Genomic DNA, 17,161 nt, shown 5'->3' with positions numbered 1-17,161 from the left:
ACAAAAAACATTACTTACCTGACAATATGATTAGTGTAAATTTAGAGGTATAAATGAAAATATCTGACATCATATGAATATTGGTGTGACATTTTTAAGTATGTTAAAATCTAAACACAAGCACCAACTTTTCACATTTATTGAGAGTGCACATTTCACAGATGCACATCCATAACAGCCTACATAAGTGTGATGTCCATATAATCAAGCCTACAGCATTCTTTCTTCCCAACTTTCAAGCCTCGTTGCATCAAGTAGGACTTTGTCAGGCTGCCTCTTCGCTTGTACTGTTTTTTCTAGAATCTGTACTTTTTGCAGTTGTGCTGATGAAAATAAAATTTAGCTTGATAAAAGAGTTGCCCAGGTTTTCATCCTTTTTTCCCTGCTATTGTTCATCATTTTCAATGCAATAAGCTTTCATTAACTAAATGTCACAACCCAATTATGCCTAATTATGTTTTCATCACAGTGTGCAGTGTGGCAATCATGAGACACCACACAATTCAATGCAATTAAAAAGTGATTCTCAATGTATCTTGATGTGATGGATCTTGATTTTTGAATTACATACATGATTTTTTTCTTAAATGTGACTGTTGCTGCTTTGAATACAAAATTATTATACACCCTGGAAAAATAATACACTGAGTTACTTTCATTATTACAATACAATACCAAATGGAAGTGCAACTTTGTAAATTCCATCATGTATCACCATATTTTGCAGCACTCAGTACAGTCCAAAAGAAAAATAAGTGTTTGCATATATGGAAGCATTTTTTTTAATTAAACTACCTTGACTTTCAGCCTGCCCTCAATCTCTACACCTAACATAAAGATATCGACATTCTCATACATTCTAAACACTTTGATAGACATGAGTAATCCAAGAAAGTGGGCTATAAAACAGGTATGAATAAGAGCCTGCTTTTTAAATTTTGCCCCATTTTTACACCTGTCACTATCATATGTTTTCTATCAGCATTATATCAGGGTATAATGTAGTCTAAATAATTACACATCTCCACACTGCAATGCTCTCCAAGGGTTGGCATAATCACGGGAAAGAGCCCACACTGAGATCTCATTGACAGTCCAAACTAGATGAGGGGCTTTTATCAACTGTCAGTCACATTGATTGGCTCAGTATAGACCACATCAATGCTATTTGTTTCTCTTGTGATTTCATAAAACTTTATCACATGTGAATTTTAACCTTTCTTTAATGCAATGTGATTTTGGAAGAAAGAAGCAGTCACTCAGAGTTTTAGTTGGGTGCTGGGCTTGATCTGACTGATCAGGACTGACACAAGATGTGTGTGTATGTATGGATTTATTTAGACATTTTACTGTGTAAATGTATACATTGAATGTTTTGTTATATTAATTTTTCCAAAAATTAATCTCTGTATCTAATGTTCCTGAAGTCCATTACTGTGAGGATGCACTGCAATATGTTTTATTTGCCACTGTGTTCCCATTGTACTATGTTTTTACCAGAAATCCTTTACACTGTGCATATTCTCCATTCATTAGCTCATATAAAAGTCAGATTATGGAGTTTTGTGCATTGATGTGGTGTCATTCAAGAGAGCGGATCGTGATACATTTGCAAAATGGTTTTCTCCATAAGTACAGAAGACTAAATATATGGGTTAACAGTGCTTGGTATTAGTAAACGTATGTTGCCCTTCCCGTAAGTTGAGTTGGAAGACTTTTCCAACTACAAAGCAACAAAGCATTTTTAAAAGTCACGTATCAATAGAACATGATGGCATTTTATGCTTTAAAGACAGATATTTTGAGGACACTTGAGCTCCTGTGCAGCCAAAGTGATAACATCTATGAATTAGGGTTGTCAAATGATTTTTAATCTTGATTAATCACGTTTAACTAAGGTAGTTCAGCAATGTCCAGTAGCCTCCAGGAGGCTCCTGTATATGTGACTGCTACTCAAGTTCTTACCTGCTCAAATTGTGAAGAATTTTGACTTTCACATAAATGCTTGGCACAATTTTCCCATGTTAAGATAATATGTAAGAACTAGCTGTGTGTGGTCTTTGGGACAAAAAACAACCAGACACCTCAGCAGTTTTACTATATTAGTGAACTTGGAGAGGTGTCAGCTTACTCTTAAGAATTACCCAGTGCAGAGGATGTGGACCCACCTTGTGCTTGCTGCCCTACTAGCTTTTGTAAGAATACACTGGCGATAACCTATCTTAGACGTATCACTGGCATACAAGTCCTACTAATTTTTATCTTGAGAAAAGACCACCAGATAGACCATGTTTTTAGCGACAACTTCAATCCTTGCCCTCTGTTGCTGAAGTGATTCACTCACACATTGTTGAGCTGTGGTGACTGCTTCATTTCATATAGGTCTTTCATAGCAAGCGCCAAAAAAATGTAAAAGTGCACGCATCCGCAGTCTAGTGGCTGTGGTTGAGTGTGAGCAGAGCGGACTGCTCCATACATACACACACGGGTCTTTCGTTTGTATATGTCTAATTGTCAGACTTCAATGAATGATATCTCTCAGCCTCGTATCTTTAGTTATTTTTTGTTGACTACAATATGATGCAAACCATTTTGCAATAACTAGTGGCAGTTAATGGGTTACGATTTTGTTTTGTTCATGGATATAAATCAAGTTGTACATTCATGTATATAAGTTTTAATTACAGCAAACTACCGATACTGTAGCCACTAGGAGGTATAACAGTGCCCCTAAACCCAATGGAACAAGTCCCAGATTCAAATGCAAGTGTTTATTAATACAAATACCTTACAAAGGCTGCCACAAATGACACAACTATAAGTATTCTCTCCTCTTCTCTTTATTCCTTCTCCTTCCACTACTCCAAGTGAGCGTTGTCTGGATCTCACCCAACTCTAACTTGCTCGGATGAGGTTGTCTTTTATGTTAGACCTGGATGTACTGTACTTCTGGTGCTATGGCATTGCCTGTCTGGGTCAAGCTATAAACTATAATTTCCCTCATGCCCTGTTAGTGTTTATTTGGTTACCAAGGTCCAGGTCTGTTACCATCTAGCATACTAGGGGAGATCACAGCATCTCACATTGTCTCTCCTTGGCCTTCCAATGCACAGGTAACTGTCTCAGCTCCATATCCACTGGGGTGCCAATACACTCTTCATAGAGTTGGAATCTTCTGCCAATTTACTGGAGAGAATATGAAATATTCTGCTTTCCTTTCTCCTGGCCAGGTAATGAACCCATGCCTATCCTGCATGAGGTGGTAGCCCATGGGTGCTGTCCTTCACAACACATACACTATATGATTAAATATCACAGTGTATGTTTAGGTCAAGGCTTTTCAACCCTTATCTTAGTGTAGCACTTCCAGGAATTGAAATATTTTGAAGTACCACCATTTTCTTTCAGTCTTAAATTGTTAGGTATTGAATGAACTATTAGGTACAACTAAAAGTGGTATTTCCTATCACCACTCACCCTTATTCTGCATTTAGGGATTTTAACAAGTGGTTATAGTTTTTGTTTAGTTGTATAGATCTTTTATTTTTCTTATGCACATCAGATTCTTTAATTAATTACGTTTCCTGCAAAAACACAGGTATGGTTTGATAAGTAATAAAAATTATCCTAAAATGTCCATATTTTTAACTTACAAAAATATAGTTATATATGAATCCATATCAAAAGAAGCAGAAACAAAAACTCATTGTTTTATTGGTTGGTTTCTGCCTTGTGTTTGATATTGACTAAGTACACCTAAACTACCAGCACACTACGGATACAAAATATTGTTTATCTGAGGGTTATTTTTTCCCCTTAAGGTTCAAGCAACAGCTTAATAAGTGGTATGGAAAAAAGGGTAAACAGTACAACAGATAAACTGATTTGTATATCCTATTATATGAATATAAAGCTATATATTTTAATATATTTCTGTTTATCATGGTACAGAAGAGTGGCGACATGTTGGATGCTGGTGGGACATACAAGAAAAAATTTCTCTGTACACATTACCATACTAGTATTACTATGATAAGATTGTAAAAAAAAGACTAATTTTGCCTGGTGACAACTGATACCGTGTGAGTGTGTTAAATTAGGACCCCACTCAGGTTTAGTTTCTACCTTGTGCCAAATGCTTGTTAGACTCTGGTTCTCAGGAATCCTAAAAATGACAAAACTAACTTTTTGTCTTTTGTTTTTTTTTTCTTCTTTTGTCATTCTACCTGACATTTGATGGGCTACAGAACATTAATGGAAAATGTTAATCTACAATTTTGCCTATAAATACACAAACTTTCTTTTAAAAGTCAAACATATAGGTAATCCTAAATCTCTCTATATCGTTTTTTCATTCTAAGATTAGAATTACACTTTTTGTCAAATAATTTAATGTTTCTCTGTGAAATAATTCACATAAATTTAGAGGGAATTGATCTGTGTTATACTGCTCTTATGTTTTAATCCCACTTTTCAACTATGCAAATAAAACATTCATTCATACCTTTCCGTATAATCTACATATATTTGCAAACTGTCCATGTAAAAGAAAAACGACGTAATCGCTTATGGATTTTCTTTCGTCTTGAATCGCTACGTCTTTAAATAACTGTCTTTTCAAAAAAAACACCTTTATATATGTAGGATTTAAAAATGCCACGTGAAAAAAAGCAATGCGCCGAAATAAGTCCATTGCTCGAGCCGATCAATGCGGCTGAGGGACAAGTAGCTTCCCCATCGAACGCAAGTGCGGGAGCATCTGCAGCACACGTGCGGTCGAGAGCGCGCAGCTGCGCACAGTTCCGGGTTTCATACGCCGAGGACGAGCTTAGCAGAACACGGTCATTCTTTGCCTTACTGTGGTGATGTTGTACAGTATACAAGGAGCACGTGCATATGTTGTTCCAAAAACATTGGGAGACTAGCGATAGGTATGGTAGGCTGATAGAATCAATGTGAAACGCGCACGGAGAACAACCAGTAGTGAACAGATGACTTACTTTAAATATTTATTTACGTGATAACGCAAATTTGTGTTCCTTACCTTCTTCTCTGCTAGACATTTTATCGTCAGAATATCCCAAACTGAATCATCCGTCTGAAAATATGAAAATTGTCCTTTTTCCAGCAACTATGCTCTACTTTCCGTACTGTTTTTCACTCTGCGGATACAGATGATTGATTAATCAAACGGGGTACCCCCTCTGCAGCCCTTGCCCAACTCTCGATTCCGTATACTCATCCTATTAGCCACTGCTAAACATGAAGTAACTGACCTTTCAAAACGACAGTTGGCGAGTGAAAAAAATAAAATATCGCCTACAGTTTCGACCTTACCAATATGGCATTCGTACAACTCGCACTGCGCGGTCTCGCGTACCCGCGGTGCTCGTGCCTGTGTAGCCAACCTACTGCGCAAGCTCACTGGTGGCCAGCTGTGGAGAAGGGTTTGACAGCAGCGCATGGAAAGCGCGACGGGAATATCAAATACCGAGCCGTACTACAGCATCAGTAGCGGAGCATAGCCAATTAAACACAGCTCTGCCTCTAAACTTAAACTGCCGTACTCAACATGTAAACGGAGATCTGATTACAAGGAATTTATTAGAATGTCAGCGCTGAAGAAGGTACTATTTACCATTTACAAATTGCAAAATACCTGTGGAAAAACTCATGGGGCTGGGCGTATAATTCTTGTTATAAAGGGATTTTAAGCATGGCTTTGGAAATTCGCAGTAAGTATGCGTCAAGCCAAAATATGCACCGCGTGGTTAAAGTAAGTGCTTTTAAATGGAATTAAAGACATGTTCTTTGAACCACATTTTTCTTTACTGCTCTTGATAAATAGCCGCGCGTATATTGAAGCAGGTGCTGATGCCGGGGTGCTTCGCTGTTTGCAAAAATGTAAGATTTGGTCAGTTTGTAGAACGTGTTTCTCGTTAAGATAATGTTTTCTAAGGAAGCGTCTTTTTCGTGATAAATAAAAAACAAATAATGTAACTCTTTTTAAGTTAATAATTGTAAAATCGCAGTAATATACTTTATTTTCAGGATTATTTTAAGGGAAAGTGCACATGTACAGTATTTACATTATAGGTTAAAATTTGAATCCGAATTGTTTGCATTGCCGTAACTCACTTTCATTCACAATTGCCCACTTATATGCATTTTTGCATGTGAGTTGTAAAATAAATATATTGGTTTCGATTACTGGAACATGGGCAGAACCACTATCATTTACTGGAGAATCTGAGGCTATGCATGCAATATGCGAATTTACGTTATGAAAGTAATTTTTTTATTATATACGTTACTTTAAATGTTTTATTGTTTCACATACACATTGGTAATGTTTAGTTTGCCTTATTTAAATTGTTTCTAGGCAAATTTCTTAAATTCCTTTTTATCATTATTTGATTTCTTGTATCCAGATGGTACCTCTTGATAGCTGTTTCAAGCCAAGCTGTCATATAATTCACTCTGCTCTGTGACAAAGTTGCAGGATTGTTTTTTTAATATTATATAATCTTTTTAAATTTAAGGAATGAATATTTCTGCACATATTGTAAACTGTGTCTCCCTGTTGCTAATTGTTCATGTGCAAATGTTATACTGGGTGGATGAACTTGTTACGTAAGTATTCAGAATGCTGAACTGTATTGTAAAAGTAGTACTTGGTAGGACAAGAGCAGTTTTGTAAACTGTATCAATGTGATTGCAGTACCTCATACTGCAGATAGTTGGTTCAGATTTTAAATAATGCTAAAAAAGCAAATACATTTAAATTATAAAATTAAGCATACATAAATAAACAAAGATTGTTTCACTAATTTGACTGCATGTGTATAAAATTATGAAAAGTACATAATTAGAAATGCTATAATAAAGCATATTCTTGTCTGTTATATTTAGCAATAATAAAACTATTACTATAACCACTTTGATAAGGTAAAGTCTTCTATTTATAAAAAAATACACAAACGCAATTAAACATATACATTTTTCTTTATCCATTTAGTTAATGAGAGGATTTTTGCTATTATATGGTAGTCCATTGCAAGGCATATTCATATACACCTACATTTTTGTGAATAACAGTCACAATCAAGTTAACAAGATGTCTGTGGAACATTTGATAAAACAACTTGTACTGTACATTCTTAAAAGTTTTTCATGTATAAAAGGATATGTGTCTTTTTCACTTTTTGTATTCACATTTTTAATGTGTTTGATAAAAGTCACAAACACACAAGTGACTTTACTGATTATTAACAATCCGTAAACTCTGAAACTATATTTAAGTACTAAACATCCACTCATTTACTTTCTGAATCTCTTTTTTTCCTTTACAGATTTCTAGGTAGTCAGATCCCATTTTGACAGCGTTGAGTGCAAGTCAAGAAAACAATCTTGCATTAAACACCAGTTCTTTGAATGATACACTCAAGCATACATCCTTTTCACTTATTATGTGCTGATTTTGAGTTTCCAGTTAAGCTCAGATGCATATGTGGTAGAAAAACCCTATGTGAAAAATATGCAGACTCAGCAATATTTGTGACCAGGCTGTGATTCAATCTGAGGTTCATGGAGACATGGAACAGCAGCTGTAACCATTAAATGATCTCAATAATAAACACAGCGCATTATTTAGCAGCCCATTAAAAATTGTGATCTTTTCTGCTTCTGTGATGTTTTATTTTTTCTTATTTTTGTTTTTTTTTATTTTTCACCAGTATTTGAGCCCTAACTACACCAAATGAAAACAAAATACATATTCTTTTTTTAATTAGGGAAAAGGCAAAACATAGACAATATATTGCTTTTGTAATCTTTTTAGATTTTACAGTGTTTCTCATTGGAATTCAAGTACAATTCAGATTTATAATCAGTATCAGTTTATTGATTGATATAAATTATAAATGTGTTTTAACTTAGCATATTTGCATCCACTAATTGCAAGGGAGAATTTGCAAGAAAACAAAAATCACAGTACAAAGTGATATCAATATAGTGTGTAAATAGCAAAATATTTGCATGCTGTTGTAGAGTATATTGTGTTTGGAATATACATTAGCTGTAGATGTATATTTAATAACTCTCTGCAAAAGGTACGCTTTGTAGAAATATATGTAAGTCCATACATAGTCCAGGTTTGTACTGCCATGCTGGCTGAGGTGCAGTTTGTTTGATTAGGAAGGGAACCGAAAATGGTAAAATAAGCACAGTGAGACTAAGCAGCTTGTTAATTAGTGATACTGACCTACAATTTAAGCATTTGAACTACGAATTTTCAGTATTTGTTGGTAAAAAAATATTAATTTTAAACACATTCTTCTTTCAGGCAAAATAGAATTTCATGCAATTTGTTTCTTTTCATGGTGAGTGAAACAAGGTGATTTTTCTCTGCCAGTTTAGAGAGAATGGTGATTGTAATCATTTTTCAGTCTAAACCTTTGTGTGCTAGCCTCTGTATAAAGGTGTTCATGGTCATTGGTGACTACTAACATCTGCATGCCTTTTTCTCTGAGAGGATTTTGCCAGCTGTGCGGCTAAATATTTCTTGGCAAGTGAAGCAGTGATGGCTGCAGTGTTGATGACACATGCTATAGTATGAAAGAATATTACTTTCAGACTAAAATATTATGGGATAAATTTATGGATGAATGTGTTAAAAAATAGAAACCTTGTGTCTTATTTGTTTGTTTTTTTTATATATGTATATATATTTTTTTATACGTTAAAACTTTTAGATATATATCAGCACTAGCCAGGAGACTGTCTTTCCATATAAATTGATGAATATTTTCTTTTTATTAGTGCCTGATTTTTTTCTTTTATTTTAATTTTATGGATTAATAGTAAATATTTTTGAAATTCATAGAGGAATTGGTTCTAAGCAAGTCCAAGGAAACCGGCTACTGACTTTTGCTACACCAAACAGCCTCTGCATCTGGTCAATATTCAGGGAGTTGATATGGAAATGGTTCATTGTTGCAAGTACTTGGATGTTCACATCAGTGATTGGCTGGACTGGTCTAGTAACACAGAGGAACAATATAAGAAAGGGAAGGCAGATCAGACTCCTCACCGCCCCCCACCCCCTTTAAGGAGACTGCATTCCTTTAATGTAGATAGTGACATCCAACAACAGCAGCAAAATGTATTTCTAAAACACATTTTCATACACAGAATGTCAAAGAAATAGTTACAATTAACAAAATGCTAATTATATAAGAATAATAAAGAATAAGTCAGTCAGTCAGTCAGTCATCTTCCAACCTGCTATATCCTAACATAGTGTCACAAGAGTCTGCTGGAGCCAATCCCAGCCAGCACAGGACTCAAGGCAGGAACAAATCCCCGGGCAGGGCGCCAGCCCACTGCAGGGCACACACACACACACCAAGCACACACTAGGGACAATTTAGGATTGCCAATGCACCTAACCTGCATGTCTTTGGACTGTGGGAGAAAACCGGAGCACCCTGAGGAAACCCACACAGACACGGGGAGAACATGCAAACTCTACACAGGGAGGACCCAGGAAGCGAACCCAGGTCTAAAGAATAAGTAATAAAATATAAATGAATATAACCTTGCATAGGATACATGAGACTGATGATAAGGTCTGATGTGCCAGGAGGACAGAAAAATAATAAAAATTTAAAAAAAAATGCAGGCGATCCAAGGCAAAAGACCAAACCCCCATTGGGCATTCATCCAAAGATAAATATTCTTAAATTATTGGTCCCAGACTATTCAACAGAGTGGATCTTGTGGACAGCTGGAACACCTGTCTTCACACAGGCATCACAGGTGGCTGCACAGTGCCTTGATCAGGTGGTGGTGGTGGCACAAAATGGCCCAACAGAAAACCAGAAAAGAAAGAATAGAAAAGTATGGATTAGTAAGGATTGCAAATCCCCGAAGAATATTGTAATTCTATGCATGTATAGTTTATTAGGAGTACAACTAAAATGCAGCTAAAAAAAGCCAAATTTAAACAGTGGGTTTTTAGGAGTTTTTTTTTTAAATTATCAATGGTGTTAACCTTGGGTATGTCAATTTGTAAAGTACTGTATTCCAGATTTTTGGTACATGTAGGCAAAAGGCTGCCTGACCACTTCATTTATGCTTAGCACTTGGAATAATAAGTAGACTGCTATTAGAAGATCTAGTGTTACAACATGGAATGTAGGTGGATAGGCATTCCGAAATATAGGAAGAAGTAAAATTATTTAATGCTTTATATACCATTCATATCATCCATCCATCCATTTTCCAACCCGCTGAATCCAAACACAGGGTCACAGGGGTCTGCTGGAGCCAATCCCACCCAACACAGGGCACAAGGCAGGAACCAATTCTGGGCAGGGTGCCAACCCACCGCAGGACACACACAAATACACCCACACACCAAGCACACACTAGGGCCAATTTAAAATCGCCAATCCACCTAACCTGCATGTCTTTGGACTGTGGGAGGAAACCGGAGTACTCCCACACAGACACGGGGCGAACATGCAGACTCCACGCAGGGAGGACCTGGGCAGCGAATCCAGGTCTCCTAACTGCGAGGCAGCAGCGCTACCACTGCGCCACCGTGCCACCCCCATTCATATCATTTTAAAGTTAATTCCAAAGAACACAAGTAACCAATGTAATGATGCTAAGACTGTTAAGATGTGTTCAGATTTTCTTTTTCTAGTTAAGATCTTTCTTAAGTAGTCCAGTTAGGTGTGCATTACAGTAAACTAGTTGACTAAAAACAAAAGTGTGAATTAATTTTTCAGAATCTTGCATTTTTGTAAGTGGTTTAAATTTTACAATGTTCCTTAAGTGGAAATACACAGTCCTAGTAATTTCATTAATGTGTGATTTAAAGTTTAGGTTATAGTCCATGATTGTATCTACATTCCTTCTCATCCATTCAGACATTGGATCAGAGACCCCAGAGTGTCAGGGTCATAAGGTGCTATAGATAAGTAAAACTGCATAGCTGTGGTAGCTCACCTTGTGTTTTAATATCATTTGGCTCAGTGGTATCATGTAGAATGAAAAAAGCAGCTGGCCCAGAACAGATATTTGTGGTAGACTATATACAATATCATGGACCTCCGAACTACAGTAACCACAACAAAGAATTTTCTACTTGTTAAATAAGACTGGAACCAGTTTAAAATACTACAAGGGAGACCCATCCATTGTCTAAGGCAGGTAATAAGGTAATAATGTTAGGAATGTGATACACGGCCTTTGCATTAATCTGTGTAATTTCTGTCCAATAAGTTGTTTTAAAGCCTGACTGAAACTTATCAAAAACACAATGTTTGTAACAATGTAACTTCTGAAAAAATGCTTTTTCAGAATTTTACTTATGAAAGGCAGGTTAGAAATGGATCTGAAGTTGTCTAGATTATTTATCTTGAGCATCACTTTAACAACTGCAGTCTTTAGGCAATCTGGGAAGCCCCCATATCTAATGACAAGTTAACTATGTCGAGTACACTGTCATAAAGCACATCAGAGTCTCCTTTGAAAAAGACATTAGGGACTTAGATAGATAGATAGATAGATAGATAGACTATCTATCTATCTATCTATCTATCTATCTATCTATCTATCTATCTATCTATCTATCTATCTATCTAAAAAGAACCTGAATTTGTGTGTGAACATTTCTCACAATCCGCCCCTCCCAAATGTATTGTTGTTATATCTACAGATGTTTGTTTGAGTTCAAGTCAAGTTACTTATCATTTCTTTCACAAATAAGATCACCTGCAGTTAATGAACTCTCCAAGTAGCTGTGCAGTTTCCTCAATCATTACTCTTCTTTCATGTGAGAATGATGGCCCTGGGTTCTTCCTATTTCTTGTCAGTGGCATTCCAAGTTCTCTTCATCCATCACATTCATATATATTTCAATGAGGTATATTATCGGTCTTATACTGATTGCGTAAATGTGTATGAATGTCCACTTCTCTAACAAATTTTGCTCACAAAAATTGTACAAAACTTCTAAATTCTTTTTTGATGCAAACAGTGTGAAGGACGTTTTAGTTTTTTTTTTTAATATATATTTAATATTTTTATACATATGCATACTCTCATATATACTGCTATTCTAAGAATAAGGGCTCTCTACTAGCCTCTCCCAAAGTGGGCTTTAACATGTGATAAGTTGTTTTTATCATCTTTCAAGTTTATAGTTCATTAAACACTTAACTGCTTTTTAGCTGTCTTTCTTATCTAGTGACTGTAAAATATGAAGGAATACCTTTGTTAGCCAGAGGCTTAAGTTGAATTCACTTGTCTTTCTACAAATTTAATATTTAAAAGAAATCTTTGACAGCAGCCATGTTCATGACTTGGTAACAACATGCACAATGTCAATGAGGTGAATGGCAGTATGGTACTAAATCACTTTTCACAAAAATATCTTGGAAACAAAAATGTGAGGTAGCATGTGGGAAGAACCCTCTAACAACAGAAAGATACAAGCTCCAAAGCATACCTTTGCTAAAAAAACAATTAAAATGTAACATTTATTTATTAGCATTATACTTAACTAATCAAATTATGATGGATGGCTATGGACTCTGTAGTTAAGTAAATATTTGTGAAAAATGTTTTTTATATGAACTGTTCTGTTTTTGTTCATCCTTTTAGTGTTTTTGAATATAACTGTTAGTTGGGAGTTTTATTACTGTAAGACTGTATGGATATGTAATATATGCATTACAATGATATTTTGTCAACAGTAAATAAAGAAAAACAATTGAGAATCAAAATTTACTGACCAGTCTGCCCATTACAAAAGAGAACAGTAGAATCTAAAAAGGCAAAAGGAGTTCTGTTTTGTGTATGTCAGTTTATGAAGTATTAGCCTGGAGATGTTTGTGCAACTATGCTAGTTAAAATTCCATGTTTTGCTTCATAAAAAATATTTGAAAAATAATAATTGCATTTCATTTTAGTGAAATTTGCGCTATTGAAACTAGAGGAAATCAGTTTATTTTCAGTTTAGAAACATTTTCATGCATTAATTCCTCAGGCATCTGTCTGTCATTTAATATTTAAATAAAAATCTCAAGTGGAAAAAAAAAATCAGACTCATTTTCTTTAGAAAAGTTCTTGAACCTCCAGAACGTCCTGGCAGTACAGTCTTCACATTGTCAATTATAATGACAATCTTTGTGATCACAATCCTAAAGATGCATCAGAGACACAAAAGAAGCTTGAAGTCTCACTGCTTTTGGAGAGACAACATCATCAAGCTCAACTGCAGGAAACATGAAATAGCAAAGGTTGATGGCTGGCTAACGGCATGGTAGGAGTGGTATTTGTGGTGGTGGGAGAAAACACAGCAATGTCCACAATGGGATGTTTCAGTGTGTCTTCATGTGGAAAATAAGCAAAATGTAACTTTTCCTAAAGACACACTGTGCCTCCATGGTGATATGAATGAGAGACATAAATATATTTGATATGACAGTTGTGCGACAGATTACTTACGGCAGAAAAGAATGAAGGTAAACATGAAATTGTGAATGAGTTTTTAGGGAGCAGTATCTCTTATTTTCCATCCCCTAAACATGTTTTCAAACCTGCCAAAACTCATTTTAGCAAGTTGCACAATTGTAAAATCACATGTAAAATGAATTTGTTGTCATTTTCACAAAACTGTTGGCAAATCAAAAATGGAATGTTTTGTTCATCACCAGTAGTAGTAATAGCATCATGTTTACATACTTTGGTGATAATCTTGCTTTTGTGTCCGACCAACATGAAACAATTCCACTCTATGGCTCCATGATAAACATGAATTATTAAAATACAGTACATAACTCCATTTTACTTAACAGAAAACACCTTTCTGTTTGTATGATGCACTTCTTTACCATGTTTCAGTTCCACCTGTTCATTCATGCTCCCTTACTCTGATGAGTTTCTCATATGTGTAATGCACCTGTGAGGCCACATCAGAGAATGCCATGTACACTACACTCTTTATGTGTCAAGGACAAACTAGAGCATCAACAAAAGTCCAGGATAGGACTGCAAAACATATTCCTGAACTGAAAGGAAAGTTAAAAGACTGAAAGAGATGAATCCTGGATAAAATCACAATATAAGAGTGCAAAACATGATAAAAATATTTTAAATTATGGAAACAAAATTAAATGTAATGCTAATAGTTGTATTAAAATGAATTCTTCAGCATGGATGTCTTGGCACAACTTTAAGCATTTCAATGATGAGTTTCAAAAAAATCTGCAACTAGAGAATTATCACTATTTGGAACCAAATGTAATTAATTTAATAGATTTTCTTTTTACATTTTATTATATAATTAATAATATATACTTTTGCTGTAAGTATAATGACAGTTTTCTTGGTGTTTTTATTTTTTCTTTTCTGTCCAAATTCATCATCTTGAAAGAATAGTTTTTTTCCTTAAAATTTGTGGGAAGCTGGAAATTTTTATGACTTACGTAAATAGTTTATTACAAAAATATTTTACAGGTTTACACAGTCATATTTGAATGGTTCTTTTTCTGTGCCAAGGAAGTAGAGTTTTGAGTGTGTTGTATTTCTTTTTGTTTTCTTACAGGCTTTCAAACTGTGTTGTTTTGGTGAAATCTACTTTTGACAGCAGTAGCTTCCTGCACTCTTTGTAATAGCTGATGTGGCTGTGAAGTTCTAATTAGAATGGAAGGGGAAATTTAAGGCTGGCTTAGTGTGAATCAGCAGACCATCAAGTTGCATCTTGACCAGCAATTAAGTGTCGGAAAGGCTGTGTTATTGTGTATAGTATTCAGAAGTTTCAATTGCTCTCATTACTCTAGGGTTTAATAGATCAAGAAACGCTGTTTACAGATGGAAATAAAACAGCATCCATGAATATTTAAGTTGCACTCTAATTAACGAATGGTTTGAAATGCATATGTTTTTAAAAAGCACATTTTGATATAATGGAGATAAGCAGATTTTTTTTTAAATCATTTTAAATATGTCTAAGCATTTAATAAAGATGGTACTGTGGTGCAGTGATTAGCACTGCTGTCTTACAGGGGTTTTACATCCCTGCCTTGTCACAACATGTGTGCAATTTGTATTTCCACATGGATTTTCTGTAGGGGGGATTCTTTCTTTCCATTTCCTAAAATGTGTGCATTAGATTTATTGCTGACTCAAGAGATCCCTGCTTTCAGTGTGTGTGATTACATGCATGACTGTGCCTAGTAAATAAGTGTTTTCCTGTCTCTGATTAGTTACCTTTTTGTACTTGATGTTACTGGGATAAAATCCAGCTCTCCACTACTCTATAATGGAAAAAGACACTCAGAGTACATGGGCTTTGTTTTAAATTTGTCTTATTCAAATAAAACTAACCTACCAAGATATTAGATAATACTGTAGCAGTTATTCTGTACTGTGACCAAGTGAACACACCAAGGAACGGCAAAAGAATAACTGGGGCACCACCTGTGCTATCACTTTTAATCGGCATACACAAAAATAACAAAAGAACAGTGCTCTTGGCACAAAATAAGATTGGCTTTCTGCAGCCTATTGAATTCTCAAAAATAAACTCTGTCCATGTTATGGGTTGGGTTCAGACTTAACACCATCTTCTGAGGGCCACCTGTTTTTATTGCATCCTAGGCCGAAGGAGGAGAACCCAGTTCTGGGTGCTGTGAGCAGGACTAGGCATCATCAGTGGGTGTTTTCTTGAAACTGCAGCGGAAAGAGAAGATACAGTTAGTGCTATGGCCCTGTCTTATCCCAGAGTGATATCACTTACCTCCTCGAAGCTAAGAAAAGATGGTCCTCAGTCACACATGCGTGACAATCCCCCCGGTCGGCTCCTAACTGTCAGGCAGACCTAGCAGTCATGTGACCAGGTGAATGTGTCAACATTGGCATGAAAAACCCCTCGTTGGTTTTGAATGATGAACTTGTAGAGCTGCAGGTTAAAAAAGCGAGTGATCTGAGAGTTAGAGTCTCTATGGGTACACAGCGCTGCTGGGGTGATTGGTTAGTGACCAAGACTCTATCCTGCCCCAACAGGTAGTACTGCAATTGGGTCATAACCCAATTGATGGCCAATGCCTCCACCTCAACCGCTGTATTCCTGGTCACCCAGGCTGGTGACCGAAGCGTCAGTCTGGAGGATGAAAGACAGCGTAAAGTAAAGACTAATTAGAACTGGAGCCATCATAAGTGCTGATTTCAAGTCACTAACTGCTTCCTCCATCTTGGGACTTGATTCCACTGTGTTAGGAGCACTTTTTTAAGTGAGATTAGTCAAAGCCACAGCCCTTTCTGAGAAGTGGGGTACAATCCTTTGATAGTACCTTGCAAGATCCAGGTACCCAGATCCCTGTACTTGTCTTTCCTGTTTTGTGGCTGTGGCCTTTCACAAAAAACAGCAACTTTAAAGCACATCAGCTTAACACCCCCCTCACCCACCTTGTAGCCTAAATACTTAGCCTCAATCAACCTGAAATGGCCCTTTTTGGGGTTAATCTGTAGGCCTGCATTGTGGATGGTATGGAAGACAGCAAAGACATGCTGTATGTGTTCCTCCCAGGTACTGAAATAGATTATTACTTCATCTAGGTAGGCAGCACAATAGACAGCATTGTGTTGTCTTAGTAGTCAGTACACCAGATGTTAGAAGGTGTCTGGGGCCCTGTGTAGCCCAAAAGGTAGGACGTTACTAGCAGTGTCCACTGGGGGTGCTCCCCATGGTCTTTTCTTTTGCAGAGTCTTTCAGGTAATCTGCTGATAGTCTTTTGCCATGTCCTGGGCATGGAATAGGTATTGAAATGGAAGATCAGGCAAAGCCAGCGAAAGTCACTGTAATTCACTGTGTCTATTTATATGACTGTTCTCTAACTACAAGTCCAAGCTGAGTGACTATGTCATAGCAAGCAATCCCCCAGCTCCTATTTCCTGAGGGTTTCTGCAAAATTAAGCTAATTCCCAGGGATTTTCTGCATCTGCACAGTCCCTCCAGGGTTTAAGGAGGGTAATGTGATAAACGTTTCAAAGTTTATATACTATATATATATACTAGCAAAATACCTGCGCTTCACAGCGGAGAAGTAGTGTGTTAAAGAAGTAATAAAAAAGAAAAGGAAACATT

At 36.2% G+C, this 17,161-nt stretch overlaps 2 protein-coding genes across 4 annotated transcripts in view; one reads left to right on the top strand and one right to left on the bottom strand.

Moving 5' to 3' along the window:
• LOC120525431 (glutamate-rich protein 1) overlaps positions 1–5,380 on the bottom strand; it is a 65,425-nt gene extending 60,045 nt beyond the window's left edge. The window contains exons 1-2 of one of the 3 annotated variants that reach the window (XM_039747701.1): positions 5,277–5,379; positions 5,045–5,162 (exon numbers count right to left, since the gene is read on the bottom strand). In XM_039747701.1, coding sequence (XP_039603635.1) covers positions 5,045–5,063 — 19 coding nt within the window. In that variant the 5' untranslated portion in view covers positions 5,064–5,162; positions 5,277–5,379. Of the gene's footprint in view, positions 1–5,044 lie in introns of all 3 variants that reach the window. The other 2 variants (XM_039747702.1, XR_005632952.1) reach the window with 2 other exon arrangements.
• Positions 5,381–5,476: 96 nt separating this feature from the next.
• Positions 5,477–17,161, top strand: part of dlgap2a (discs, large (Drosophila) homolog-associated protein 2a) — a 1,338,703-nt gene continuing 1,327,018 nt past the window's right edge. The window contains exon 1 of the mRNA XM_039747697.1: positions 5,477–5,627. Coding sequence (XP_039603631.1) covers positions 5,610–5,627 — 18 coding nt within the window. The 5' untranslated portion in view covers positions 5,477–5,609. The remainder of the gene's footprint in view (positions 5,628–17,161) is intronic.

The sequence above is a fragment of the Polypterus senegalus genome, chromosome 3 (genome assembly GCF_016835505.1).
Source record: "Polypterus senegalus isolate Bchr_013 chromosome 3, ASM1683550v1, whole genome shotgun sequence".
Taxonomy (NCBI): Eukaryota; Metazoa; Chordata; class Cladistia; order Polypteriformes; family Polypteridae; genus Polypterus; species Polypterus senegalus.
This window is presented reverse-complemented; position numbering and strand designations above follow the sequence as displayed.